This window comes from Amblyomma mixtum, chromosome 3 (assembly GCF_055824585.1).
Source record: "Amblyomma mixtum isolate Tamu chromosome 3, ASM5582458v1, whole genome shotgun sequence".
NCBI lineage: Eukaryota > Metazoa > Arthropoda > Arachnida > Ixodida > Ixodidae > Amblyomma > Amblyomma mixtum.
This window is the reverse complement of record NC_143014.1, coordinates 392783190-392810763: the sequence shown is the minus strand read 5'-3', so window position 1 is coordinate 392810763 and position 27574 is coordinate 392783190. Positions and strand designations below refer to the sequence as shown.

Sequence of the window (27574 nt, the reverse complement as noted above, 5' to 3'; positions counted from 1 at the left end):
ACGCGCGCAAAAAATTTTTTCATGAAAATCTTTTTTCTTGGCTGGACTGTTTGGAAGACGCTCTTCAATTCTGCTAATACAACATATCCCCTAAAATAACAATTATAAAAGTTAATTAACGTAATCAGTTAATTAGCGAACTAAGTAAAGTAGTTTGCCTCTTACCTGGTGTCCGCCGTAGCCCTCAGTATAGCCCCAGGGTTAAAATAAATCTAAAGGAATTTACCTTTCTTTAAAAATTTTGGACCTTCTAAAAAAAACACCCAGTATGTATGCCAGTTGTATTGGTTGGAGACTATTCAAATCAAGAAATAAACCTGATGACAAAAACATCATTTTAGAGCGCAGCTCTTGAGCCCGAGATACATGCGACGTTTTTTTTTTTTTTGACGATATTAGCGCGGCAGAAAACGTCGCTGCGACGCGACGCCCGGCTGCAGATACAGGGAGCGTAGAAGCGGCGACGCGCCGCCGCGTATCCCTCGACGCGAAAGCAAATGTGATCAACAAGTGGCAAACACCACTAAGCGACGAGGTCTGCGAGAGCAGCGACGCTGACCCTTCTGTTAAAAACGCGAAAGTGTTCACTTCGACACCATTGTACGAATTTTACCACGCGTGCATACGTATCTATTAGAATTTGCGTGCCCGAAAGCTTGCCGTCCCGTACCTTTCGACACCCGCTCGGCTGCGGATAACATCGGTTGTGGTTTTCTTCGACACATTCGCTTCAGGACGGAAACGCGAGGCATTCCGATCGAAGATTTGGCCGTGTTCTTAAAAAAAAACGACATTACAAGTCTGATCAAGCGTTTATTTTCACGAAAATAACATTTCCGTGCCAAAATCACTCCGTAGCTCGTCGGCCATGGCGGCCATGTTGGTGGCGGCAGGCAGAGGCGATTAGTGGTTCTTGTTTGGTGAAGAATTGTTCGTGCAGTGCTTGCTGTTGTCTCCTATGTAGGGTCACGATCGCTGCAGTGCACTGGGAAGGGAAAGGGGAATGAAAGAGATAGAGTAGGGCAGGCATACAGAGGCGGTCAAACCGAAAGAGCGGGCTTTCTGCGCTGCTATTGGCTCGCTTCAGCCGCCGCTTCCGTTTCTGCGTTTCGCGGCGTCGACGTCGCCCGTCGTAACCAGCAGTGGACACCCCTTAAACGACGAAAGTAATGGTAGCAGTGGAGCGGGAGCTTTGAAAGGAGAAAGTAAAAGAACAACCTCCTCCCCTCCTTAGCAACCGGCGCGCCATTGGGGGGGGGGGGGGGGGGGGGGGAGCGCAGCTGTGCATAGCAACCATGACGTCACACAGTAGCGGCAGAACGAGCGCGCGCTCGCGTCGGCGGTGGCAGCTACACTTAGTACACTGCACGGGCTCGGCCCGGCCCGAAAGCCCGGGCCCGGCCCGGCCCGCGGGTCGGTCCAGGCCGCGACATGATTTGTTATGCCGGGCCTGGGCCGGGCTCTAGCCTGAAGTTGCGGGCCCGGGCCGGGCTCGGGCTTAAAGGTACGGAAACGAGTCGGGCTTGGGTCCGTACAGAAACGGCTGGTGTCCGACTTTTCATTCACTAATGCAGAGTGAAGTACACAGCTGCGGTATTGGAGCAGCGACACGGATGAGCTATGGGTTATAGTACTCGCTGAGAAAAAACTAACCTTTATTCATTGACTTATTTATTTCCTTATTTCCACGCCGCGGTGGCTTACTGGTCAAGGCGCTTGATTACTGAGCCGGGGAACCAGGGTTTGCTCCTAGCCTCGGCGGCCGTATTTCTATTTAGGCGGCAAGCATGACAGTCATGTACTTTGCAGTATCATTGCTCGTTGAAGAAACCCAGGTGGTCGAAATGATCCGGACCCCCCTGTGTCGGTGCCTCTCACAGCCTGACTCCCCTTGGGCCCTTAAGCCCCAAAAACGTAGCTTTTATATTATACCTATATTTTTCTCATGTGAGAAAATTCACAAACTAAAGCGCGATTGGTTTTCTTTTTGATCAGCTGACCGGAACGTCTCGTGAACGTCTCGTAAGCGGGTCACTCGCCGTACCAACCCGCTTAACATTGTGCCGTTTATGCCATTTTTAGACTGTTTCAAATATTCATTTTTTCCTTCGACAGTCGAACTATGGAATGATCTGGATGTTACATTACGCCAGATGTCTGTTGACCGCTTTGCGCAAGAATTGCCTAATGATGTATTTTCTTGGTCAAATGTTTAGGGGAATCCCCCAGGGTGGAGTAGATTTCTAAAAATGTATTTTCTTATTATTCCACATTATTGTTTATGTAAAATCTCTGATTCACTCTTGTAATTATGCACTTTCCTACTGTTTTATCTATGTCTTCCATCCTCTGTACCACTCCTGCAATGTACCAGCTCATGGGATAGCAGTATTTGTAAATAAATAAATAAAATGAAATAGCCACAAAAGCTCGCGAAAGTTTGTAAATCTCATCTCATAACCTCATCTATCCCTCATCGCTTCTTCAGCCTGGTTGTCATGACAAGTGTTTTGCCCTGTAAGTTACCACGTGGTTCGCGCGTTATCTTCTGCTCCAACAGTAAGAGCAAAATTCAACCGGTCTTAATTGGCCATTGATTGTTCGTCATCCCAAAACATACCTATACACTATTAGAAATGCATTCGGTAAGAACATATTAGTTTAGGACGCTTATAGTCTTCAAAACACACGCCGTGAAATACTCAAGCCTTTTAGCTTTTCGTTTCTGCTGAAAGGCGACCAGTTCGGCTATGAGTTCAACCTGTGAGATCGCGTTCACTAAAAGGATGTCATCCCACTACTTGCTAGTGTTGTGCTGGCGCCTACATTTCGCTGGCTGGCCTCTCTGGAAACCAGCGCTGCGCGCCCGCTGTCGCTCAAAGCAGGCCCAGACTCTCTCGGACATGTCGCGGCTTGCAGCGTGAATCATCCGCCTCGCCGGCGCCTGGCACGGACCCTTCCTCCTCCCCTCCTCACCGTCGGTGCGAACTCCTACGACGCTCTCCGGCCGCCCGCCTCTCGCCCATTCGTCTGATTTGAACGGTAGCCAGTCCCGTGACCTGATTGGAGGATTTGAACTGCTGGCTGCCGCAACGGACACCAGCGGCTATAAAAACGGAGCCGCGCTGAACCCGAGCAGACGGGCAGCAGAAGAGCCATCACGCCGGAGCTACGCTCGCCGCCGGGGCCGCCCTCCTTCTTTGTGCTAGCCCGTGGTGCTCTTGGCCCTTGTATCATGTAAAAGCCCTTATACATACTGTACATAAAATTCATTTGACTCATTGTCGCCCCGACCGTTTCCTGGCTCGGACTCCCAGTCCCAACAGTGGTGGCAGCGGTGGGATGCCAGTCCCAACAGTGGATGGCAGCTGCGGGATCGACCGGCGTTAGCTACCTCGGTGCGGTGAGTGCCTGATGTTTTCCCCTCAATTCGCCAGACTGCTCTAGCACACGTGATTGTAGTCTAGAGTAGGGCTGTGTGTTGCACTGGTGAGAGCTTTGCTGTTTCGAGCCAAGTCGGAGCGCTTTGAAACGAAAGCTGGTGCAGAGGGAGTAAACGAGGCGTTGTTGGAAAGAATTACTTGCGCGTGTCGTGCTAGTAGCGCTATAGTAGTGAACGGCAAGGCAATTCAAAGAAAAGGGCAAACTACAAGAGGCTATTGTGTGCGATGGAGAACTTCAAAGTGAAGCAACTCATTGAATTTTTTGAAGAGTTGGGCATTGATTTGGGCCCCGCAAAACGAAAGCATGCGATTCTTGAGATCATGCGGAAGGAGAATGTAACGGCTGAGGAAGCCAATGAGGCCTGGGAGGCGATCAAACAATGCCGTGAGCGCGAGGGCGAAGAGGCAGAAAAACAGAGGCAGCTTCAGATAAAACGGCGTGCTAGCGCTAAGAAACTGATGGACCTGGAGCTTGAAGCGCACGAGATCGGATTCGAGAGATATAGAACATTGTCCGCTCTGCATGAGACCCACGGTCAGCAGCTGAGAGATAGGCCGCGGCCCTTCGTGATCGCCGAAGATGTGGCGAAATATTTGGCGGAGTTCGTGCGCGTCTGCGAGAGAAAGCGCTTTGAGCGGAATGGTTGGGCACAGAAGTTGGTAGCCCTGCTTTCTAGCGAAGGGTATGACGTTGTCAAGCGCCTGTTGGACGGCGGCTTGGCGGACTACGATGAGCTGAAAAGCTTCTTACTGACGAGATATAACGTGTCACCGCTAGACCTTCGCCAAAGGTACCTGCGAGAGAATAGTACCCCATCGTTCTACGATTTTCCGTACCAGTTTAAAGCCGACATTTTAGAGTGGCTCGAAAATGCTGAAGGGTCGGAAGATCGTCACACAGAGGTAGAGTGTGTCGCAGTAGAGCAGCCCTGCCAATGTGGCACAGAGGAAGGTAGTCCGTACGTGGCAGATGTAACTGCTGCTGTAACAGTGGGAATTGCCCCGCATTCGCCAACCTAGGAAACCTCTAAATCATCCGATAACATAGTCACAGCATCGGACGATGCACTTACAGAGGTGTCGCCCATTGAAGTTGTGGCGGAGTTACCGGAAAGCGGATCTCCTAGCGTGTCGAAAGCAGGAGAAGTTGCCGAACAGGGCAGAGAGGACGTCCGTCTGGAGATTAATATAAACGCCTGCGGAAGCAAACGAGAACGGCACACCGTGTTGTGCAGCGCGTTCGGCAGAAATGCAGAAACCCGACATTTACGATCAACGGTAGAGGGTGCATGTAGAGTTTGCGGACGCTGAGTTGTGCGTTGGTGTCTCTGACGAGCGATGCGAAACGAGTCCCGTGCTTTCGCACTGCTCTGAGCTTTACGGCATTCCAGAAAGCAGCTGCAGTAGCGGGAACATCGCGACTGAGTGCAGAGCCGACCCTCATCCGCAATCGGCTGAAACCCGTCAGGAGCACGACGCGAGCTGCGTGTCAACACTAATGTCAGGAGAAAACACTGGTTCGTCCACGCCTGTAGAAGCTAAGGTGCTGGACGACAGTGGAGTACAGTGGAGTACAGAATCTCCCAGACGACATGGTAGCTGTAGACGTCGTTCCATCCAAGAAAGATGAGGACGAATGTGCACTCGTAGAGGCTGACGAGGAAGAACGCAGTTTGGAGGACGCTAGTAAAGGCGCTAAAGACAGGCCTGATCTAGGTAGCGCAGGTGAATCGGCTAACAATCAGAGCGGCATTATCAGAGAGCAGGAACCTAGGCTACGGAAGCAGCATGTGCGTCCACGGGAGAAAATGAAAGGAAAGCACAAGAAAGAAAGCTGCAACCGGAAGGAAAGTAACAGCCAGTTCCGAAAAGTGAGCTAGCTATCACCGCAAGGTGATAGACAAACAGTGCTTCCGCCGAAAGGACAGTAAAGGCAAGCTCAAGAGAGAGTGGTGCCGCCGAAAGATGAAAGGCAGGCATAAGAAAGACGGGCGCCGCCGAAAAGAGAGAAAGGGCAAGCGCGCGAGAAGTAGTTGCCGCCGTAGGAAGCATCAGCTTCACCGGCACATTGACAGCAGCAACGTCAGTAACGTTGTTAGCCTTGAAGCTAGTGTCACAATCGGAGCTAGAGAAATGTGCGTGGCATCACTATCGCGCAAAGCGAAGCGCATAAGTGTGTCGAGGCACATGGATCTGGGCAGTAAGGTAAACTGCAAAAAGAAAGCATACAAGCACTCGAGCGGGAATGAGTATCTTCGGAGGAAACCGAGATACAAGAGAGCGCTGCTCAAGAAGCTCAAAATAAAGCAGCGAGTCAGGTGTGAATCTTGCCGCCAGCACAGAGAGAGCAAGACGCGCAAAGACACGTGCCTCATGCTGTCTCTCTTTTTCCGCTGCAGTCACGGGAGAAACCGCGATCCCACAGGAAGCGGCACGCGCGCACAGGGAAAACGCGAGTACGGCTTAAAAGAGCGAAAGATTGTACGAGGCCGCAGTGACCGGAGCAAGAAAATTGGCAAGAAGAAACCGTCTAAGCGCTCGGCCAAGCACAGTTATCGCGATGGAAAGCCGCGTGTCAGGCTAACTCTATTCCGTAGGCTTGAAATCAAAAGGCGGTGTCGATGCGAACCTCACATTCAGCGGAGAGGCAAAAAGGTGCGCGAGAAATGGACGACTCGTGGGAGGTCTCACTTGCCGCCACGAACAAAGAGAAAGAAAGAACGGTCCCATCGGAAGCGTTGCTCACTCGCAACTGAACGCCGCAACTGGCGCGCGAAGCGCAAAGAACGGGATAAGTCGTCAATTAGAGAAAACAAATCGTTCTCGTACTGTACCGCCCGCGGAAACTGGAAGGACAAGTACCGAGAGAGAGAAAAGCCCAGCCACAGTGAAAGAGGCAGAGTCATTAGTTTCCGCTGTAGCGGGTGTCGTTTAACGTCCGTTAGAAGCGAGGAAAACGCGAACGTAGACGCACTAAGCCGTGTGTTCTAAGCAAGGCTGCCTTCGCCTCCTCGTGACCTACATTTTGTCACTTCGCGTGCGGTTATCAAGTTCGCTCGTAAATCGGGGAAAAAATTATATCCTCATTTGTGGCCTCAGCTGAGTGTTTTTCTGGCTAAGTGATCTCAAGAGAGCAAATTTATTTTGCATTCATTTCATTCCGTGTTACATGTTTGACACTTTGTTTGAGTTTATTATTTTAAGAGTTCTGGTATCCCACATGTGTCTCTGTCAACAGCGAACAAAAAGCGGACAGAAATATAGCCTGCAGAGTTTTGTGACTTTGAGTCTGGTGTTTTGACGGGTGACGTAGGGCACTTGCTCGTGTTGGGTGTTGCCTGTTGTCGCTCGGTTCTTGGCAACATGCAGAACGATCAATGACCGATACTGAGCAGCAAGCTCTTCCGAAGGACTGAGCGAAGCTGATCCAGTCACCTGGGCGACAAACCTGCGGAGCAGTGATCCTGTCCTGACGAGCGGGACCTGTTCACGGAAAGGAGCCTGGAGCTACGTGCGGCTGAACACCGGACGAGAACTTGGAGGAGCCTGGCGTACGAGCGCGCCTCGCATCCGAGCCACGCGGAAGTAGCTCGTCTTCGTGGCGCATTGTCTGGCGGCGGTGGGGCTGTTGTGCTGGCGCCCACATTTCGCTGGCTGGCCTCTCTGGAAACCAGCGCTGCGCGCCCGCCGTCCCTCAAAGTAGGCCCAGACTCTCTCGGACATGTCGCGGCTTGCAGCGTGAATCATCCGCCTCGCCGGCGCCTGGCACGGACCCTTCCTCCTCCGCTCCTCACCGTCGGTGCGAACTCCTACGACGCTTCGCCGGCCGCCCGCCTCTCGCCCATTCGTTTAATTTGAACGGTAGCCAGTGCCGTGACCTGATCGGAGGATTTGAACGCTGGCTGCCGCAACGGGCACCGGCGGCTTTAAAAACGGAGCCGCGCTGAGCCCTAGCAGCAGACAGGCAGCAGAAGAGACATCACGCCGGAGCTACGCTCGCCGCCGGGGCCGCCCTTCTTCTTTGTGCTAGCCCGTGGTGCTCTTGGCCCTTGTATCATGTAAAAGCCCTTGTACATACTGTACATAAAAGTCATTTGACTCACCGTCGCCTCGACCGTTTCCTGGCTCGGACTCCCAGTCCCAACACTAGGCAGCTTTAATATTTTTACTTCCGGGCGGCAAAATATAACTGATTAAAATCATGGGAGGATGCAGAGTAGTCTGTTACGCGCGTATACAGCCCTTTTTGCTGGGCTCTCAGATTGGATTGGAAAACATTTATTCCGTTAAAAATGCAGATGCAGACGGTCCGCGCTAGATGGCCACCAAACCATGGCTGGCGGCGACCTGAGCGGCCCACTCGGTGGCCAAGACTTGAATGCCCGGGTCCTAGCTCACCAGCACGGCCTCCCATCGCTCAACAGAAGGAATTCAGAACTTCCGAGTTTATCTTTGTGCACCTACACGAGATCACTGTCCAAAAGACGGACCTGGCGAGCACTACTCTTAATCACTTCCTTCTCGGTTAAAAAGAACCAACTTCTTGCAAGCCAAACTGTGGTTTCAGAACCTTTGTCGGCCAGTTTATTATCGGTCTAGTAGCAGTCTACTTGCTTAGAGTGAGCAGTAAATCTCCAGCGTTTCTGTGAAACAGGCCGGGCCGGGCCCAGGTTGGGCTTCACTCCGAGATTAACGGGCCGGGCTCGTTTGAGCGATAATTAAGCGGGCCTGGGCCGGGCTCGGGCTTCAGGTCTCGGGCCCGGGCCGGGCTTGGATCTGAGGCCCGTGCAGTGCTCTAGCTACACGGCCGCTCCTTCGCCAGACGTCTCGTTGCAGTCTCCGAAGCGGCCCAGTGATTCCGCGCCAAGAGGTTACACCTCAGTCGTGCTTTAGCCAGGGTGTGAAACCGCAATTTTTTCGGGTTCGGTTCAGGTTCGGGTTCACAACCTTCGGGCTCAGTTCCGGGTTCAGCTCCAGAGCGGCATTCCGTTCTGGTTCGAACCGGTTCGGACCGTACTGAACCGGTTCAAACGACTTCAGGACAAAAAAAAAATAGAACGTAGATGGTTTTTAATTAACCTTGCTATGCTGGTTACTTTTTTCTGGCCCATCGATCTATAGAATGAAAAATGCGAAAATTTGTTTAATTTGAGATGTTCTCACTTTACCATCTTTATTTATTGTCCGCGACAAAAGACGAATTTACGGCAAGAGCCGCAAAACAAAATGAACTCGAAAAAAAATTCTATCGGCTCTGCACGCTATAATCCGTCTGATCAGGTATAAGGTGAAAAGCCCCTAGATTTTGCATCTACAAAACCTTCCAGCTTGAGCAGTTTCGGAGACACTGTCGCGCGAGTAATTGGTCTTCCTGAAGCTCTAGTCAGTCAGGAATTTCTTGTAAGCAGTGCACCTACGCGGGCACCGACATGAGCGCCGCACGCGGCCTATACGTTCCCGCGCACTACTGAGAAAGGAAGCTGTCATGTAGCGGCACCTCTATGCAGACAGACACCTTTCCGTCACCCCGAAACAGACTTGCCAGTCACCCCACCCCCCCGCCCTCCCTTCTTTCCTACATGGTAGGAGAATATTCGAGAACCCTTCAACCGCCCATCCCCCACCCAACGAGAGCCTCATGGGAGCACTGGCTCTCCCTATCCAGAGCTTACCAAACTTATTTTATTTAAATCACCTCTTCGATATCACCTTTGTGACTCACGTTATATATCTTGAGCATCTATTGCTCAGCACATTCAAAAAAGCAGCTAATCGTGGTTTCTCGCTAGTGCAGTGAAAAATTACAACTTTAGCCTATTATGGGGACGTCAACCTCTTTTGTCCGTCCTGATAAAAACAGTATGATAAAAGAACACGCTTGAATGGGTTGAGAACGCTTCTTTTCTGCACGGACGCAAATTGGTAACATCTTCATTCAGAAGTTGCGTTGCATCATTCTTGCAAATGCAGCATTCTGCTTGGAAGAAGGTATGCTTGCGATACATAGAATTTTTGTAACTTTTTCTGGGGCGCTATCAAAGGGAGCCTGTGCGTCTACAGATTTTTGGGCCCTCGCTAGATTCTTGTGAATCAGCCGTTCACCATTTGACCGCCAACTTGTTTCGGGGCATTTATTTTCAGAACTACAAAACAACCCCTTTCTGGCCGCTGTGCTAAATAGGAGACTAAAAGTCTGGTCTGTCTTTTCTGGACATGGTCGTGAGAGAACTATATGCTGATACGTTCGGTTTTCTCACTATTCACTTTTCCTTAGAATACCTGTACTACCTCTCCACAAGACAAATGACAAAGGTTGTGATCGGTCATTACTTCCTTTACCCATATATCTGCAGCCTTACCTAGCCTTTTTGATGCCAGTGTACTAAAGCGAATTCAGCGGATGTAGTCGAGCCCACTTATAACGGCCGCAGACATAACGAACGCGTGCTGATTGAGCATGACCCTGATGTTGTTGTCATGACCGAGACCTGGTTGCACGACGATGTACGTGACTCCGAAATATGCCCGCCTGGTTACAACGTGCTTAGGAACGACCGTGGCAGCAGAGGGGGCGGGGTAGCTATTTTCATTAAAAAGCCGATTAATTACACATTCATTTGCAAAATGACCGACATCGAAACATTATGGTGTAAAATTTTTTTAGGAACAAAAGAGCTGTTTGTAGGGGTTGTGTATCGTGCACCTGGTTCCGGTTCAAACGGTATTAATCAGCTAAACGATTTTCTTTATGACCTGCGCGCACAGCTCAAACATGTTGTTTTTGCTGGAGATTTTAACCTTCCGGATGTAAAATGGGATGAAATGGAACCGGGTTCACGGGAGAATGAAGCTGGGATAGCTGCTGTTGACATGTGTTTTTCCCACGGGCTCAAACAGGTAGTCAGGGAGCTTGCACGTGTTCACGGTGATGGTGGATCCGTTCTGGATCTAGTCTTCATAACAGACAGTGTAGCATCATGGTTGCCATTCTACCTGGAATTTCGGATCATTCCTTAGTCAGTATAACTTTGCAGTTGGGTCCATTCTCTTGTACGCAAAAGCGCCTGACATATTACAGGGATTTCAATAGAGCTGATGACACTACCATACTTGACGAATTAAGCTACCGTTATGATTACTTCGACACACTAAGCCACGATGAGTCCGCACACATAAATGAACTTTGGCTAACTTTCAAAGAAACTGTTCACAAATGTATAACACAATATGTACCCTTGAAATTTAAGAAAAAAACGTATCCACAATCCGTGGATTACGAGAGAAATTCTTCAACTAAAAAGAAAAGTGTCCAGACGTAAAGCAAGGTTGCGGCGATCAGGGAACCCCGCGTTACCTGATGACTTAATGACATTAAGTGAAAGGTTGAAGTCAACGATTAAAGAATCGAAACATAAGTTTTACAACATCACAATGAGTAAATATCTTCTCGAATCTCCCCAAAAGTTTTGGAGACACTTGTCGGCATCCAAGACACCAATAACAAAAATGAATACGCAACAGGGTCTCACTGAGGATAAGGCTAAAATGGCGGAGGCTTTCAATGGGTTCTTTGCAAGTCTTTTTACTTCAGATGACGGAGAACCGACACAGTTTACGTCGCATAACAATTTATCCGAATTAGACGAATTGCAAGTGTCATACGAGGGAATTCTGGCTTCACTGCTGAAGCTAGACACCTCTAAGGCTGCAGGCCCGGATGAAATACCGAACTTGCTTTTAAAGAGGTACGCTGAATGGTCGGCTAGGTATCTCTACATAATTTTTAGGAAATCTTTCACCACAGGTACGCTTCCTGATGACTGGAAGATTAGTAAGGTTACCCCAGTTTTTAAGGATGGTGACACTGCTAATGTTTCCAATTTCAGGCCAATAGCACTAACATCAGTGTGTTGTAAGCTTTTAGAGCATATTGTATCAAAACACATTCGCCAGCACTTAACGCGGAATGATTTTTTTAGTGAATACCAACATGGCTTTCGGGAGGGCTTGTCAACAGTGACGCAACTATTGGAATGTTGCCATGATTTTTGTAAAGCGATCGACTGCAGGGGACAAATGGATGTTATATTCTTAGAGTTCAAAAAAGCCTTCCACAAGGTTAACCACAGAAAGCTTCTAATTAAGGTAAAAACTGTTTTGGGACATAACTGTGTAGTTCGATGGGTAGAGGACTTCCTAAGGGGTCGCAGACAGTATGTTGTCATTGGGGATAAGAGGCCCGATTGTTGCGAAGTTAGATCGGGTGTACCCCAGGGGTCAGTTCTTGGCCCCCTCTTATTCCTGATATACATTAATGACATGATCCGGGATTCACCAGTAAAAGCGAGGCTATTCGCAGACGATTGTATTATCTACCATGAAATTAGATCCGTTAATGACCAAATTCAGCTTAATGATTACCTGCTCCAAATAGATAATTGGTGTACGGAATGGCAGATGTCACTGAACCCGCACAAGACAGTTTGCATGACAATTACCCACAAGCTTGAGCCCCTGAACTATGTGTATAACTTGCAAGGTAACCCGCTTTCCAGAGTAACTGAATACAAGTACCTCGGCGTGACCATCACCTCAAATCGTAGCTGGGCAAAACATATTGACAACATTGTCGCGAAGGGATACAAGCGATTAGGCTACATTAGGCGCGTCCTAAAACAGGCTTCTACGGACACAAAACTGACAGCGTACAAGATGCTTGTACGGCCTTTACTTGATTACGCATGCGAAATATGGGACCCATATCACAAAAAGTCTGTCTCTAAGCTCGAGCAGATACAGAGACGGGCGCTACGCTTCATTTTCTCCCGGTATCGACGACTGGATTCCGTGACCCCTCTTTATGCCCAAGCAGATGTGCCTCTTCTTTCCCACAGACGAAAAGAAAAACGACTAACTCTGTTTTATTGTGTAATAAATGGTTTAGTCTTTGTTAAGAAAGAACTATACATTAACGAAGCAAAGACACGCGTCACTCGTAATAAACATAATAGAAAAATAAACAAATAGAAATATTGTACACACGACCGACGAAGATTACCTCATGCTATACAACAAAAGTAACACAGTACGCCAAACCACTGTCGAGAAAATTCGAAGTGACCTTTGGGGCCTTCTCTGGAACGCACAACTTTTCGGACACAGCTAGTTGAAGGTAGAAAAATTTTTTAAAGACTGTTTTAAATACTCTTTTTTTCCTGCCACATCATCCGATTGGAACAGCCTTCCTAACCACGTTGTGAATGCCCAATCCCTAGAGCAATTTGTTACCCTCATGTGCAAATATTTAACGCAGGAGTGCACATAATTTGTACATTACATTGATTGTATTTTGTGAACTGTGTTTGACTGTACTGGCTGTTTTATCGTACTGGCCGGCGTTTTATAAATTTTGATGTTGTACCCACTCCTATGTTAGTCCAGCCGGACTGATAGTATGTTCAAATAAATAAATAAATAAATAAATAAATAAATAAATAAATAAATAAATAAATTACGAACGGGGACGGTGCTACCGTTAAAATATGCATAAGAGCAATGGTAATTCGTCGAAGATACAACCAAAAAATTTGGCCGCACCCTTCGGTTAAAGCGAACGAGAAGGCGCTGTAAACTAACCCCGGAGTTGAAGAGGTTGTGCTTCAAGTAAGCGCGGAGATAAGAGAGCGCCTCTCAACCTTCACGACACCGCCCGGGAAAGAATACGTCGACCCAAAAATGCAATAATAGGCGGCACTAGCGCTAACCGGAAAGTGCGGTGCCTGGTAACGGTGTAAACGGTAACGTAAACAAGGTAACTATATTCTATTGAAACAGTAAGTAACTGTTGACTAATCCCGCGTCGGTGGCCTACGAGGGCAATAATTGCCTGCGTGTTCGCTGGCTGGCCAAAGCATCCCAGGTGGAAGAAGCGCGGTGCGCGTGAGAAAGTGGCGTCGTCGAAAGCGAAACTACTGACCATGGTTGTGGACCAACTAATAGCAGCGATTTGAGAATTTTGAAAGCCTTGCTAGCCATGCTGGTCACGGGGTATGCATAGCCTGCTCAGTCGGCTTCATGTTTTGTACTGCTACCAAGAGCAGCCAGCGTCATAGAGCGGGCAGTGCGACTGATGCACTCTGTGCCAGCAGCGCTGCGCTACTTTCGTCGTTGCATGAGCCCACGAACGAAACAAGAAGCTCGAAACGCACGTGACCTAACGCATGTAGATCTGTGAAAACACTTCGTTGACCCATAGCTGGAGAGATGTTTCCTCGGATAACTGCGCTCCTGCAGACCACAAGATCGCAGAAGCGCGTGCTCTGACGAAGACGTTGAACACCAACTACGAGCCCCGCCCCCGTACAGCCAGGTATCTTATTTACGTGGCCAACGTGCCACCAGCTGCCGTGATCACTTCAACCACGATTCGTTGTACTCCGTCCCTAAATTTGATAGTTGGCAGCAAAGGTTTTGAGGAGAATTAAATGACCGCCCTAGATAGCCTAGAAAGAGCTGCTGCAGGTTCGGCTTTGCAGAAGCAGGTGCGCACAACACAGTTTTATAAGAAATAAACGCCAGAGTGGTTTTAGTGTTTTTGGCTGTTATACGGAGAGTCAGCTTACAACGAACATCGGATATAACGAACGGAATTCGCGTGACCGTCAGGTTCGTTATAAATGGGCTTGACAGTAGTTTCAAACGGCCGGGAAAACCTTTTTCACGCTTCAAACATAGACCTTACGCGTTAGACCGTACCTTCGCGCCAAAGAGGCGTTTGTGCCGTGGTCAGCGAACTGCTGCTTGTGCGAGCAACGAGAAATATTGAGCAACAAAATCTGTTTTATTTTTGTGGTGATGCTGTGCTTTTTGGGGGGGACATATTTCAGAAGTCTCTTAAAAAAGACATTGAGATCATGCTATTCACTATAACATATGTGTCTGCGATGAAAGACTCCGGAATTCCATGCGAACTCTTCGTGTTTAAAGGACCACTTAGCGTGTGGAAAACCCGCATGAAGGATGAACACGCAGAACTGCTGCGTTCAACGAGGTGAATGTTCAGAGAACAGTGCTCTTTACAGTAGGAGAAACATGCTCCGCAAGTTCAACTTCCTGTCTGGTTCCGGAATTTTGATGTGCGTGCCGAGTAAGGGAGTCATGGTGGCGTAGGACTTATACCGAGATCTCTGAATTCGACGAGATCAAGCGAGGATCGAGGAGGGTCAAAAAGGTTTCTAATATTCCATGCAACAACGATAACAAGAAGCCTCGGAGATGGCCGAGTAGCCTAAGGCATCTCTAAACGGAGCTTTTCTATTGCGTCGCCACTGGTACGAATCCAACTCGCAGTATGGATACGCTTTTAGTAGTTCTTTTTACTGCGTCAGCAGTATAGCCTCCTTCCCCCCCCCCCCCCCCCCCGAACAAAAAAAAAATAACCGCACTATGTGCGTGGGGGGGGGGGGGGGGGTGCGTTTGCGTGTGTGCGCGTGCGTACGTGCGTGCAGCCTCCACACTGATGCTCACCACACCCCCCGGTGGGCGCACATCCGGGACCTCACTGGTAAAAATGCACGTTCACAAACCTTCACCGCCCCCCCTCCTCCATCGCCCACATGTGAGGCGGATTGTTGTGATTAAATTTACCCTTGCCGGCTCTTGGAATGCACTCAGTTATTCTTAAGGACCATCGGTTATCTTGCCGTCGCATTACATGCCCTGCTAAAACCCATTTCTGCGTCTTGATTTCGACCAGGATGTCATTAACCCGCGTTTGTTTCGTCAGCCACTCCGCCCGCTTCCGATCATGTAACGTTAAACCTATCATTATTCTTTCCATAGCTCGCTGCGTTGTCCTTAACTTAAGCTGAACCCTCTTTGCTAGCCTCCACGTTTCTGCCCCATAGGTGAGTGCCGGTAAGATACAGCTGTTGTATACTTTTCTCTTGAGGGATATCGGTAAACTGCCATTCATGATCTGACAGATACTGCGATATAAGCTCCACCCCATTCGTATTCTTCTAGTTATTTCCGTCTCATTATCCGGATAAGCGGTCAGTACTTACCCTAAGTATACACATTCCTTTACTACTTCCAGCCCCTAGGTACCAAGTGCGAACTGCTGTTCCCTTGCTATACTGTTGAGCATTACCTAGGTTTTCTGCATGTTAATTTTTAGATCCATCGTTCTGGTCTGCCTGTCTACATGCTTTGCAGTAGTTCATGTACTGACTGACTTAGCAAGACAATGTCATCAGCGAATCGCAGATTACTTAGGTATTCTCCATTACCTCTTATCCCCCTACTGTTCCCAATTCAGTCCTCGGAATACCTCCTGTAAACAGGCGGTGAATAGCATTGGCGAGATCGGGTCTCCCTGCCTGACATCCTTCCTTAACGGAATTTTATTGCTGACTCTTTGGAGGACTATGGTAGCGGCTCATTCTTTATAGATATCTTTGAATATTCGCTCATAACTCTCTTCTACACCCTGATTGCACAATGCCTGCATGCCAGCTGAAGTTTCCGCTGAGTCAAATGCTTTCTGAAATCAATGAAGGCTAAATATAGGGGTCCGTTATGTTGTGCGCATTTCTCTACCAAATGATTGATAGTATGAATACGGTCTATTGTCGAGTATCGTTTATGAAAGCCTCTCTGATCATTTGGTTGATTGAAGTCTAAGGTTAGTAATTACCTCAGTAAATACTTTGTAGCCAACAGACAGTAACCTGGTCGGCCTGTAACTTTTGAAGTCCTTGACGTCTCCTTTCGTATGAATTAAGGTAATGTTAGCGTTTTTCCAAGCTTCTGGTAGGTCACAAGGCATTGCCTATACAGAGTGGGTACTTTTTCTAGCATAATCTCCTTTCCGTCCTTCAACAAATCCACTGTTACCTGATCCTCACCACCTGATTTCCCTCTTTTCATTGCTCCTAAGGCTTTCCTAAGGTTAAGATCACGTGACTAAGGCCACGTGACTCGCCACAGCTGCAGCCGCCACGCTAGGGTGGCCACGCCGCTGCTCCGACCGCTGTGCGCCGGCCGCCGCTACACCAGATGTGGTCATGTGATTATGTACGTGACTAGGAGTTCGATGAAGGAGGTGACGCCGCTCTCTCATGCAGTTCCGCCATGGATGAGAGCGCGGCTGACAGTGCCTGAAAGGCCTGCGAGGCGTTCCAGGCGTCTAACCAAGCGTAGCAAAGTGTAATGAAGCTTTCGCTCTAACTAGGTTTAGAAGAGTCAAACCAAGCTAAACCTTCACTGCGCTAGCTGCGGAGCATTTCCCCGTTGCGCAAGGCCACATCTCTGCATGAGCCGTTTCCATGGCAACGGGTCGGGCCCAGCCACAGGTGTTCGCCGCGCGCCGTCGCCGCCGATGCGCTGGTCTCCTGCGCGTCGCCGCACGTGACGTCATTACTCAGCTTTGCGCCTCACTGCGCATGCGCCGTGCTCTTACCACGGCGCGGCGCGCGCAGCTGCATTCGCTTGTCAGGGTGGTCGTGAGCTTGCGCTCGCTTTTCAGATGCGCAATGAATGAAGAGGTGGATTGCAACGTACGAACTCAGTACGGCATCAGCAAAGGTTACTAGTAGCTACGTCGACGGATCCTGAAGTCGTGGCATGGTACAAGGCCAACCGGAAACGCAGAAGGAAGCGAGGGGGGCCTAGCGTGCGGCTGAGACACCCGAAGAACGGCTCGCTGAAAGACGACGACAAGAAGCGGAGAAGCGACGACAACGAGTCGCGAACGAAGCCGCCGCCTCGACGTCTGCTCAAAAACAGCCGATAGAAACCAAGTCGGAGAGACTGACTGACCACGTGATTCGTCTCAGTGAATTTGGGACTGCAACGAGGCAGTTTCACCAGAAATTCACGGACAACCCGCTCGGCAGCGTGTGAGAAGCTTTCGCGTGCACACAAAGTTTAACCAAGCTAAACCATGAGCAATTTTTTTTCAACGTGAGACAGCGCACACGCGTTTTTGCATTTCGCCTCCACCGAAATGCGGCCCTCGAGGCCAGGATCGAAGCCGCAGCCTTGGATCAGCAGCCCAGCTACACAGCCACTGAGGCATTTTTTTCTCTTTATTGCGCCACTGACCAATCGTGTGGGTATATTTAGTACCTGCTGTCGGAGACAACGAACGCTTCAAAAGTAAATGTTGCACTGCCCACTGCGGTGGCTCAGTGTTTAGGGCGCTCTGCTGCTTATTCGGTGTACCCCGGTTCGAACCCGGCGGCGTTTAGATGGAGGCGAAACGCAAAAGGCACCCGTGTGCTGTGCGATGTCAGTGCACGTTAAAGATCTCTAGTTGGTCCAAATTATTCCAGAGCCGTCCCGTACGGCACCCCATTCTCTCTTTCTACTTTCACTCCCACCTTCCTCCCTTCCCTTACGGCGCGGTTCAGGCGTCCATCGAGAAGTGAGACTGTTACTGCGCCATCTACTTTCCTCAAAAGTCACCGCAACAACGTTGCTGGGTCGTTGCGCTAATGTTTCATATATTTGTGGTAAATGACGCTGTGATATAAACGCTGGGATATAAAACTGTGATATAAACCCTGATACGTTGTTTTCACTAACTACTGCACATAAACTAGCCTGCTTCATAGGCTAGAATTACAACTAATTACATATCAGCAGTCATAATGCCGTTTTTTTTCGTGCCTCATGTAACCTGATTTCAACTACTCGTTACAGCCATCGCTCTGTTGATGAAACCAAACGAGGGTCAAGAAGAAATTCAGATATAAATGATTTATTGGTCGTAGGCGAATAGCACAGGGTGCTCCATATACACCAATGTCGAAAGCATCGCTTGAAAGAAGAAAACACGCGTGCAAAAATTTGGTGTCGACAGTCCTCTATGGCGTTAGATCAGTGCTAACCATTTGATTAAAACCATACGCAAGCAGGTAAAGGGGGAGGAGCAATAACTTAAGATTTCACATAAACGTGACGTACAGTGCTTTAGAATTGGTGCTAGCACATTACAGAAGCCTCAGTTAGGCTTCTTCTCAGACACCAGACTTCATTCAATTTTATTGTCGCGTTTACTGGGGTCCCTTTTCGCACTTTCAAGCGCAGACAGCTTCGGATTGGCAAACCAACGCGCTAGACTATCTCATTTTGTCTGAAAAAGAAAGTGTACCGGGTGTGCAAAAAAAAATTGGGGCTGAACCGAGTCCCGAAACGGTTCGGAACGGTTCCTTTGAATCGTTCCGGTTCAGGTTCAGCTGGCGAAAAAAAATATGGGTTCGGTTCAGTTCCGGTTCCGGGCGAAAATTGGGGTTGAGGTTCGGTTCCGGTTCGACACCCTGGTTTTAATCTCTCTGGAGTGTAACGTTGCACGAGTTGCATTGTTTCATTATTGTGAAATCCTCTTTATCGTCTCATTGCTGTATAAATTTTCTTTTGTTTGTGGACCTTTGGCTCCGACCCATTCTCTGGCTTGCGACTGGCGTAAGCTGGGCACCAAACGACCAAAAACCTCCTGTCACTTGGTAGCTGGTCTCCGCTGAGCTTGCTCCGCTGAGTCGAGGGCATCTCCTTTGAGTCCGAGACCGCCACCCCCACACGCTGTACGGGTGTCTGGGAAGGCACGCTAAAGTGCGCGAAGTTGGGTGACAGCCGCGCTTAAAACAATTGTGAACAGTGGCGACGCCCAGTGCGGGAATCTCAAAGAAGTGCGAACGCGCGCACGGCAGCGCATCCTCGCCGAACAGTAGAAAGGCAAGACAGCTTACGACCGCAGACACTTGCCAGCGTGTCTCTTCAGTGCCGGCGACATCGTATTCACGACCGGAGAGCCTGAACACCGGAGTGCAAAAACACCTCTTTGGCGACCACAGCTCGCGTTTCGCACCTAAAAGGCTGGACGTCTACAACACCTCAAGTTTGTCACGAAGTCTGCGAGTTGTCGGCTGAGGAAGAAGAGAGTGTGAGTGACGCGGACATTGTACGGCTGCCGAGGCTTTCAGCATGTAAGTGAGCGGTGAAGAGATAAACGGCATTTCACGAAACGTTCGAGCATGCCGCCAACTTGTTTCCTCCACCTGTCGACTGATGTTGACGTCAATTAAATGTTTCTTTTTGCGAGTACGCGCTGTTTCGTTTCGTTCTAAGCTTTTGTTCGTTGATTTTAACGACGACGTTAACCTCATGTCAGGATGCACGAATGTAAGCGATCGGATGACAAAATATCACATCGGCGCCCACTGCCGCCTTGCCGCCCAGTCGGCGGCAGTGAAGGCGGCAGTCGCCTCCTCGAGGGGAGGGGGAGGGGGGGGGGGCGCACACGTGACGTCTAGCTCGGTGCGCTGGCCCTAGAGCGCCTACTGCATCGCTTGCCTGTCCTCCTTCCTCTCTTCCCGACGCCGGCTGGACGCCGTTTTTTATTTGTGATGTTTGTTTTTGCGAGTACTACGCGCGTGTACGGCGGGAAGCCCAGTCTGTGATGCGCGAGCGTGGCGAGCGGACTTGCGTGGGACAGTGGGAGCCCTGTTTAAGTGCGTGAACAGGAATTGAATTGTAACTGCAATACAGCCGTTGTTTATTCTCAATTATTTGTGTGTGCGTCGAGTGTTTTTACTCGCTCCCCCTCCCGTTTTGTCATCTCCAACATTCGGTGGTGCCGGCGGTTGCCGACGGCCGGCGGGTCGCATGATGTCGTACAGTGGGACTTCTCTCTTGTCATGTAATAAGTGAACAACCCACACCTCAAAGAGAAAACTTCTTTAAGCTAGTCACCCCAACATATACGGAAATCTACTGATTTGTGCTGATTTTTGAGGCCCAAATTGGCTACTATTTTTCTAACTGCTGTGGCAACACTGACCAGGAGACGCACTTTTGTAAGCATAGGACCTTTTGAAGGCCTTCCTCCATTGGTGGAAAGAGCGCCGTACGCTGCACCAAAAGTCGCGTGGTACGGTGAAGGAATTTTCGAACCTACTGGCGCCGCCTGCCCCATCAGCTGATCAGCCTCATCTAAATACCAGTGAAATACTGATAAAGCATTGCCATCGCCTTGACTAAATTTGAAGCCGGAAATTTTTGCTAAATTCCCAATTGCATGTTATTATGGATTCATATAGTCTAACATCTACTGTATAGTTTTGGTACTCACGAAGCAGCGATGGCGTACGAAGCAGCGATGGCGTAGAGGTAGAGCATCCGCCTCGCGTGCAAGAGGACCGGGGTTCGAATCCCGGTGCCACGCAATTCTCCACCGGATATATATATAAAAAAAACTCCGCGTGTCGATGGAATTGCATAACCAGGCTTGGAGGGCGGCCTGATTTCGGCGACCAGAGCCGACAACGCACTTCCTCATCAGAACAGGATTTGGCCACCCTGGTGTAGTACTTGGCCACAACCTTCTATGAGCAAACCAATTAACCCTCGGCCCTCAGTCCCCAGCGGCTGCGGAGCAACTGACCAAGGCGGCGGTCAGATCTGTGACGCAGCGGAGGGTGCTAAGAATCTCTGGCTCCGGACAGGCCGCCATTGGAAACTGAACCTGGCAACGTTTAACGCAAGAACCTTATCAAGTGAGGCTAGCTTAGCAGTGCTGCTGGAGGAATTAGCCAGTATTAAATGGGATGTCATAGGGCTTAGTGAGGTTAGGAGGACAGATGAGGCGTATACAGTACTAAAGGGCGGGCATGTACTGTGCTATCGTGGATTAGCAGATAGGCGAGAACTAGGTGTGGGATTTCTCATAAATCAGGATATAGCTGGCAACATCCAGGAGTTTTACAGTATTAACGAGAGAGTGGCAGCTATCGTAATTAGACTTAAAAAGAGGTACAAGCTGAAGGTGGTGCAGGCCTACGCGCCTACATCAAGCCATGATGACCAGATAGTTGAAAGCTTCTATGAGGATGTGGAATCGGCAATGACCAAAGTAAAATCACAGTACACTGTACTGATGGGCTACTTTAATGCAAAGGTAGGTAAAAAGCAGGCTGGAGACAGGGCGGTAGGTGACTATGGCAGAGGTTCTAGGAACAGTAGGGGACAGTTATTAGTAGAGTTCGCAGATAGAAATAATTTACGGATTATGAATACCTTCTTCCGCAAACGAGCAAACAGGAAGTGGACGTGGAAGAGCCCCAATGGTGAGACTAAAATGAAATAGACTTCATACTGTGTGCACACCCTGGCATCGTAGAGGATGTGGATGTCCTCGGTAAGGTCGGTTGCAGCGGCCACAGAATGGTAAGGTCTCGTATTAGCTTAGATTTGAAGAGGGAACGGAGGAAACTGGTGAATCGAAAGGCTATTAACGAGTTAGCATTAAGAGGGAAGGTAGAGGAATTCAGAATGTCGCTGCAAAACAGATTTTCCGCTTTAACTGAAGAAGACGACCGTGGTGTTGAAACAATGAATGATAATCATACAGCTATCGTTACAGAGTGCGCCGCAGAAGTAGGTGGTAGGATGGTTCGACAGGATACCAACAAGCTATCTCAGGAGACTAAAGATGTGATTAAGAAACGTCAAAGCATGAGGACGTCTAACTCCACAGACAGGATAGAACTAGCAGAGCTGTCTAAGTTAATAAATAAGCGCAAGGTAGCCGACATAAGAAAGTTTAACATGGAGAAAATCGAGCATGCTCTAAGGAATGGAGGTAGCCAAAAATCAGTGAAGAGAAAACTGGGCATAGGTAAAAACCAGATGTATGCGCTAAAAGAAAAACAGGGCAATGTCATCAGCAATATGGATAAGATAGTTGAATTAGCCGAAGAGTTCTACAGAAATCTATACAGTAGCGAATGTAATCATCAAGTTACTGAGGGAGGCAGTCGAGCACAGCAATGGGACATCCCGCCAGTAACGAAGGAGGAAGTAAACAAAGCCTTAGGAGCAATGCAAAGATTGAAAGCAGCTGGTGGGGATCAGGTAACAGCAGATTTGCTGAAGGATGGAGGAGAGATTATGCTAGAGAAACTAGCCACCCTGCATACGCTTGCCTCGTGACCACGAGCGTATCAGGAGCTTGAAAGAACGCTAACATTATCTTAATTCATAAGAAAGGAGACGTCAAGGACTTGAAGAATTACAGACCGATCAGCTTATTGTCCGTTGCCTACAAGGTATTTACTAAGGTAATCGCTAATAGAATCAGGACAACCTTGGACTTTAATCAACCAAATGATCAGGCAGGCTTTCGTAAAGGATACTCGACAATAGACCACATTCACACTATCAATCAGGTGATAGAGAAATGCGCAGAATATAACCAACCCCTGTATATAGCCTTCATTGATTACGAGAAAGCATCCGACTCAGTGGAAACCTCAGCTGTCATGCAGGCATTGCGGAATTAGGGTGTGGAAGAGCGCCATGGGAAAATATTGGAAGATATTTATAACGATTGCACAGCTACTATAGTTCTCCATAAAGTCAGCAATAAAATTCCAATACGGAAAGGTGTCAGGCAGGGAGACACGATCTCGCCAATGCTCTTCACTGCCTGCTTACAGGAGGTATTCCGGGGACTGGAATGGGAAGAGTTGGGGATAGGAGTTAATGGAGAATACCTGAGTAATTTGCGATTCGCTGATGACATTGCCTTGCTAAGCCACTCAGGACAAGAACTGCAAAGCATGATCAATCAGCTAGACAGGCAGAGTAGAACGGTGGGGCTAAGAATTAACATGCAGAAAACCAAAGTAATGTTCAATAGCCTTGCAAGGGAACAGCAGTTCGCATTGGTAGCGAGGTGCTAGAAATAGTAAGAGAATATGTCTACTTAGGGCAGGTAGTGACCGCAGATCCGGATCATGAGAGGAAAATAACTAGAAGAATAAGAATGGGGTGGAGCGCGTATGGCAGGTTCTCTCAGGTCATGAATGGTAGCTTACCAATATCCATGAAGAGAAAAGTATATAACAGCTATATCCTACCTGTACTCACCTATGCGGCAGAAACGTGGAGGCTAACAAAGAGGGTTCAGCTTAAGTTAAGAACAATGCAGCGAGCTATGGAAAGGAAAATGATAGGTGTAACGTTAAGAGATCGGAAGAGGGCGGAGTGGGTGAGGGAACAAACGCGGGTTAATGACATCCTAGTTGAAATCAAGAGGAAGAAGTGGGCTTGGGCAGGGCATGTAATGCGAAGGCAAGATAACCGCTGGTCCTTACGGGTAACGGAGTGGATTCCAAGAGAAAGCAAACGTAGCAGGGGACGGCAGAAAGTTAGGTGGGCGGATGAGATTAAGAAGTTTGCGGGGATACAGTGGCGGCAACTAGCAAAGGACAGGGTTAATTGGAGAGACATGGGAGAGGCCTTTTCCCTGCAGTGGGTGTAGTCAGGCTAATGATGATGATGATGATGATGACTCAGAATACAGTTTTGAAAATGGGAAGGGCATGCCAATTTCAATGGTAAATATTGCGGTTTCAATGAGCCGCATTTTATCGCCTTTCGGATCGCGCGATCACACTTGATCCGGACGAAGCCCTCATTGCGTTTGGGATGGGAGCCCCTGAAGACGGCTGCTGGAAACCAGGTGCTGCAGGAACACGGACAAGTCTTCGCGTTCGGTCTAAATAGAAGCTTTGCTCTTTGCTATGCATGGCTTGAGCCGCGGTGCTTGGGCGCTGGCGAACCCGAGGCTCCATTGATGTTTGGGGATTTCTGTATCTTGACTTCGGTTGGTGGAAGTGGCGCGTGAGTAGCTATGATTTTTCCTTGTTTTTTTATGTTTAATTTCTTCAGGAGAGAGCGAGAAGAGCAGTGATTAGTTAGAAGTGAGAAACTGACACGAAATTGACGGACTTCATGCGCGCGATAGACAGTTGCCTTGCGATGACCGAACGAGGCGGTCCGATTTGGTCGTGACTCAGAGGCTGACGGAGATCCGGCTTGGTTCGGATTCCGGCCTCTTTGAGAGCGGGAGCCACATAGCTCGCCTGGTGGTGGGTTCTGGCCTCATTCCGGATTATTAAAATTGCAGTTTGTATGCTAGACACTTGAATGGTCGGCGGCTGGCGGGGATACCGCTTGGTGTGACTCCGGCCTTCTTGAGAGTTTGAGTTTGTAGCTTTTACTTGCGCACCTGCCGACCTCTTTGTAATATAACTGTGACTAAACGGGTACAGTTGAAGAAAGTTTTATCCTCTCCACCTGCCGCAACGTGTCGCCCAGTCACGAAACAAGCGGGAACCGCATCAATAAAAACACTAACATCTTTGCGTCATATAACCTCACTACTTGCTACGGCGAATTTCTTCGAACAAGAGCTGCTCCAATAACACCGATACAAGCTATATAGTCGCTGCACAGACATTCAAGAGCGCGAATGGTGAGAGGTATTGCGTAACCTACGGCGGCGCAGCCGTTTGCGCAATTGTGATCACAACGCGAGACGCTCCATCCACGCCGCGATGCAGAGAACTCTAGATAGCCATGATCCAACCAATCATCCACTTTCATCTGAAGCGCGTCGGTTCGAGCAGACATGGCCAAATTCATTGTCACAACGTTGTAATGATTGCCGCGCGTCGGCACACCTTTCTTCGTCACCGCGTGCTTCTTTAGTCAGTGTCGCGCATTCCGCACGTTGGGTTGTTCCTCAATCCATGAGCCTCCGTTCACCAAGTGTGCCGACTGTTTTATGATTTTCATTCCCGCTTCTTCGCCGTTTCCTGCGTTTTTCCTTTGTCCTCGAAGCCTAGCTACGGCTGTCCTAGCACGTTCTAGCAGACGTCTTCTTCTCGGCTCTCAAGTGATGGACGACACAGTCTTCTGGAGAACAGCAAACTTCACAGGCTTCGTATAACTTCTTACAGGGCTGAAAACCCAAGCGCACACAGGAAAAACGATGTTTAGCACGCTGCTTCTAAAGCATACCCCGCGTCTTTCAGGATTACCACATAATAACAGCACAATCGAAACCAGACAAAAACCGATCAAGAAGCGCACGTGTATGTTTGGTCGCGTTTGCAGATGCATTCCCTTTTAGCATGCGGCTCGTCATTACGCGCGCGCGACGGCACACGGAACAGTCCAGTTGCATCGCGAAACCGCAGTGCTCTTCTCCAGGCAGTTTGACGGCGGGGGGCCAACGCAGTATCCAATGATTCGACCTCCTCCCACGTACACGCATGCCCATTTACCGAATTATTTGAATTCATCTCCTCTCGAGAACCAGCTTAGTTTCCTTTTTTCTTTGCTGGGCACGCGTACCAGCAAAGGGGCCCCGAAAAACTTATTATTTTTATTTTTTTACGGTGGGTGCGCCAAAAGACTTCTGCATAGACTCGAACGGCTGCAAAAACGGCTCAAGGTTAATGTCGACGATTCGAGGTTCTTAAAAGCGACAGGACAATTAATAGCTTCCGCTGAAAACGGAACTTCCCATTTGCACCCTGTATTTTCTTGACTTTTTTTGGATGAAAAAAATAGAAAATTTCTCGCCATTGACTGGGGGCGACCTCCCCCCATAAATCACCCCTCTTCACCAGTGCGGAATTTCAGGCCGATCTGCATCTTCCTGCAAGCGCATTTACGCGTACTAAGCTTAAGAATTAGAAGGCGAATATCTTGGAACCTCGGCGAACTACGAGACTCCTGCAAATAAATTATGGGGACGCTGAAGTAACTTTAAGAGTGGAATGCGACAGTATCACAAGCAACATTGCTGTTACATGTTTCTGTGTTTGTGCCAGTTCTTTCACCACGTACGCAATGCGGGCACTGTCATCATATCTTCACTAGCGCACACATAATCATGCCTTGAGTGTAACTTCATCCACTTCCTCTTCGTACGTCTTTCCCGAGTCCTCGTCCACACCGGTGGCCAAGACGCAGTCGACACCTTCCACCCGACTGGCCGTTTCCGGTCGGGCAAGAAAGGGCCAGACCAGCGCCATGATCGCGTGGCCTTGTGACGCCATCTCCTTCGCGACCAGTCACCGACTTTTAATGGGATAGCGTTATAAGGCATCGTTCTCCAGAAAATCTGCCGTCGGCGTTGTCGGCGTTAGGAGAGAAAAATCACGAGCATGACTCTGGCATGTGGCGCCCATAGAGCAGTGCAGTAGCTCGCAGTCCCGAGCTAACGCAAGAAGAGATTTCGAAAAATTATTTTCAAGCCATAACATTCGCGTAAAGCTATCGAATTTGACTCGAATACCAGCAAAGTCTACCTCTACATATCTGTTGCATTAGATTGTGCCCATCAAAATCATTTTTAGGGGCCCTTTAAGTCTCAGCGGAATCAACGATCACACCTGGCGTAGCACCTAGGCTATATTCTCCTCGGTGTACAGACCTGAAGAACCGTCATCGAACTCATCGACCATGCAGCGCTGCTCGACACAAGCCGGCGTCGGGCAATGACTGCGCAAGACCGACAGTCTGCAGTGGTACAGCGAAGCCATATGAGCAGCGACGGGTCCAGAGCGCTGACAGGCAACGGACACCAGACGAGCACCCAATGCGGCGAGAACCGATGGGAACCACGAGAGACTGAACCTGCTTCAGCTGCGAGAATACGAGGCACCTTTCGTGGGGATGCAAGAGGCCGAGAACGGGAACCTCGGTCCGCGTAGAACTGTACTGGGAACTAATGTATCGGGTAACATCGAGGCACCGAATAGGCAAGCAAAGGTCACCTGAAATCGACAGGGGGCACCTGACATATCGTGCAGAAACTTGGCAACAACGGACCAGTGATAGTTTACATTGAGAGCGGCTCAAATGTGTCCGTGTTCAACAAGAGTCCCTTGGCATTGGACGCCTCCTTAAACAGTGCTCAAGCACTCGACCGTTGGAGGTGACCGTCAGAACGTCGAGCGTGCCGCTACAGTGCTTCGTGACCTCGCCCTTGCCGAGTGTTTTGGACCTGCATCTTGGTTCGGATTGACGCCGCGCGCTGCGAAAGTCGGCATCACATTTCACGCCGGCCCTGATTCGGCAAGCTGTGAGGACGGACCTTAGCAGCTGCCTCCAGCCAACGCAGAGTAATGGACGAGCGATCAGCGCATACCTCAGCGGCTTCGTGAACTGGAAAAACCCCCATCCTGACTAACGTTTTCTTCACCCCGTCGAGGAACCCGCATCAAAGATGGCCAAAGATGAGAGTGCGGACGAACGAGTGTCACATGCAC

General features: G+C 49.2%; 1 protein-coding gene across 1 annotated transcript in view; it reads right to left on the bottom strand.

Annotated features, from left to right (window-relative positions):
- The window catches only part of LOC149357194 (uncharacterized), a 99797-nt gene extending 73462 nt beyond the window's left edge, over nucleotides 1–26335 (bottom strand). The window contains exon 1 of the mRNA XM_089576531.1: nucleotides 26198–26335. Coding sequence (XP_089432657.1) covers nucleotides 26198–26335 — 138 coding nt within the window. The remainder of the gene's footprint in view (nucleotides 1–26197) is intronic.
- Nucleotides 26336–27574: the final 1239 nt, after the last annotated feature.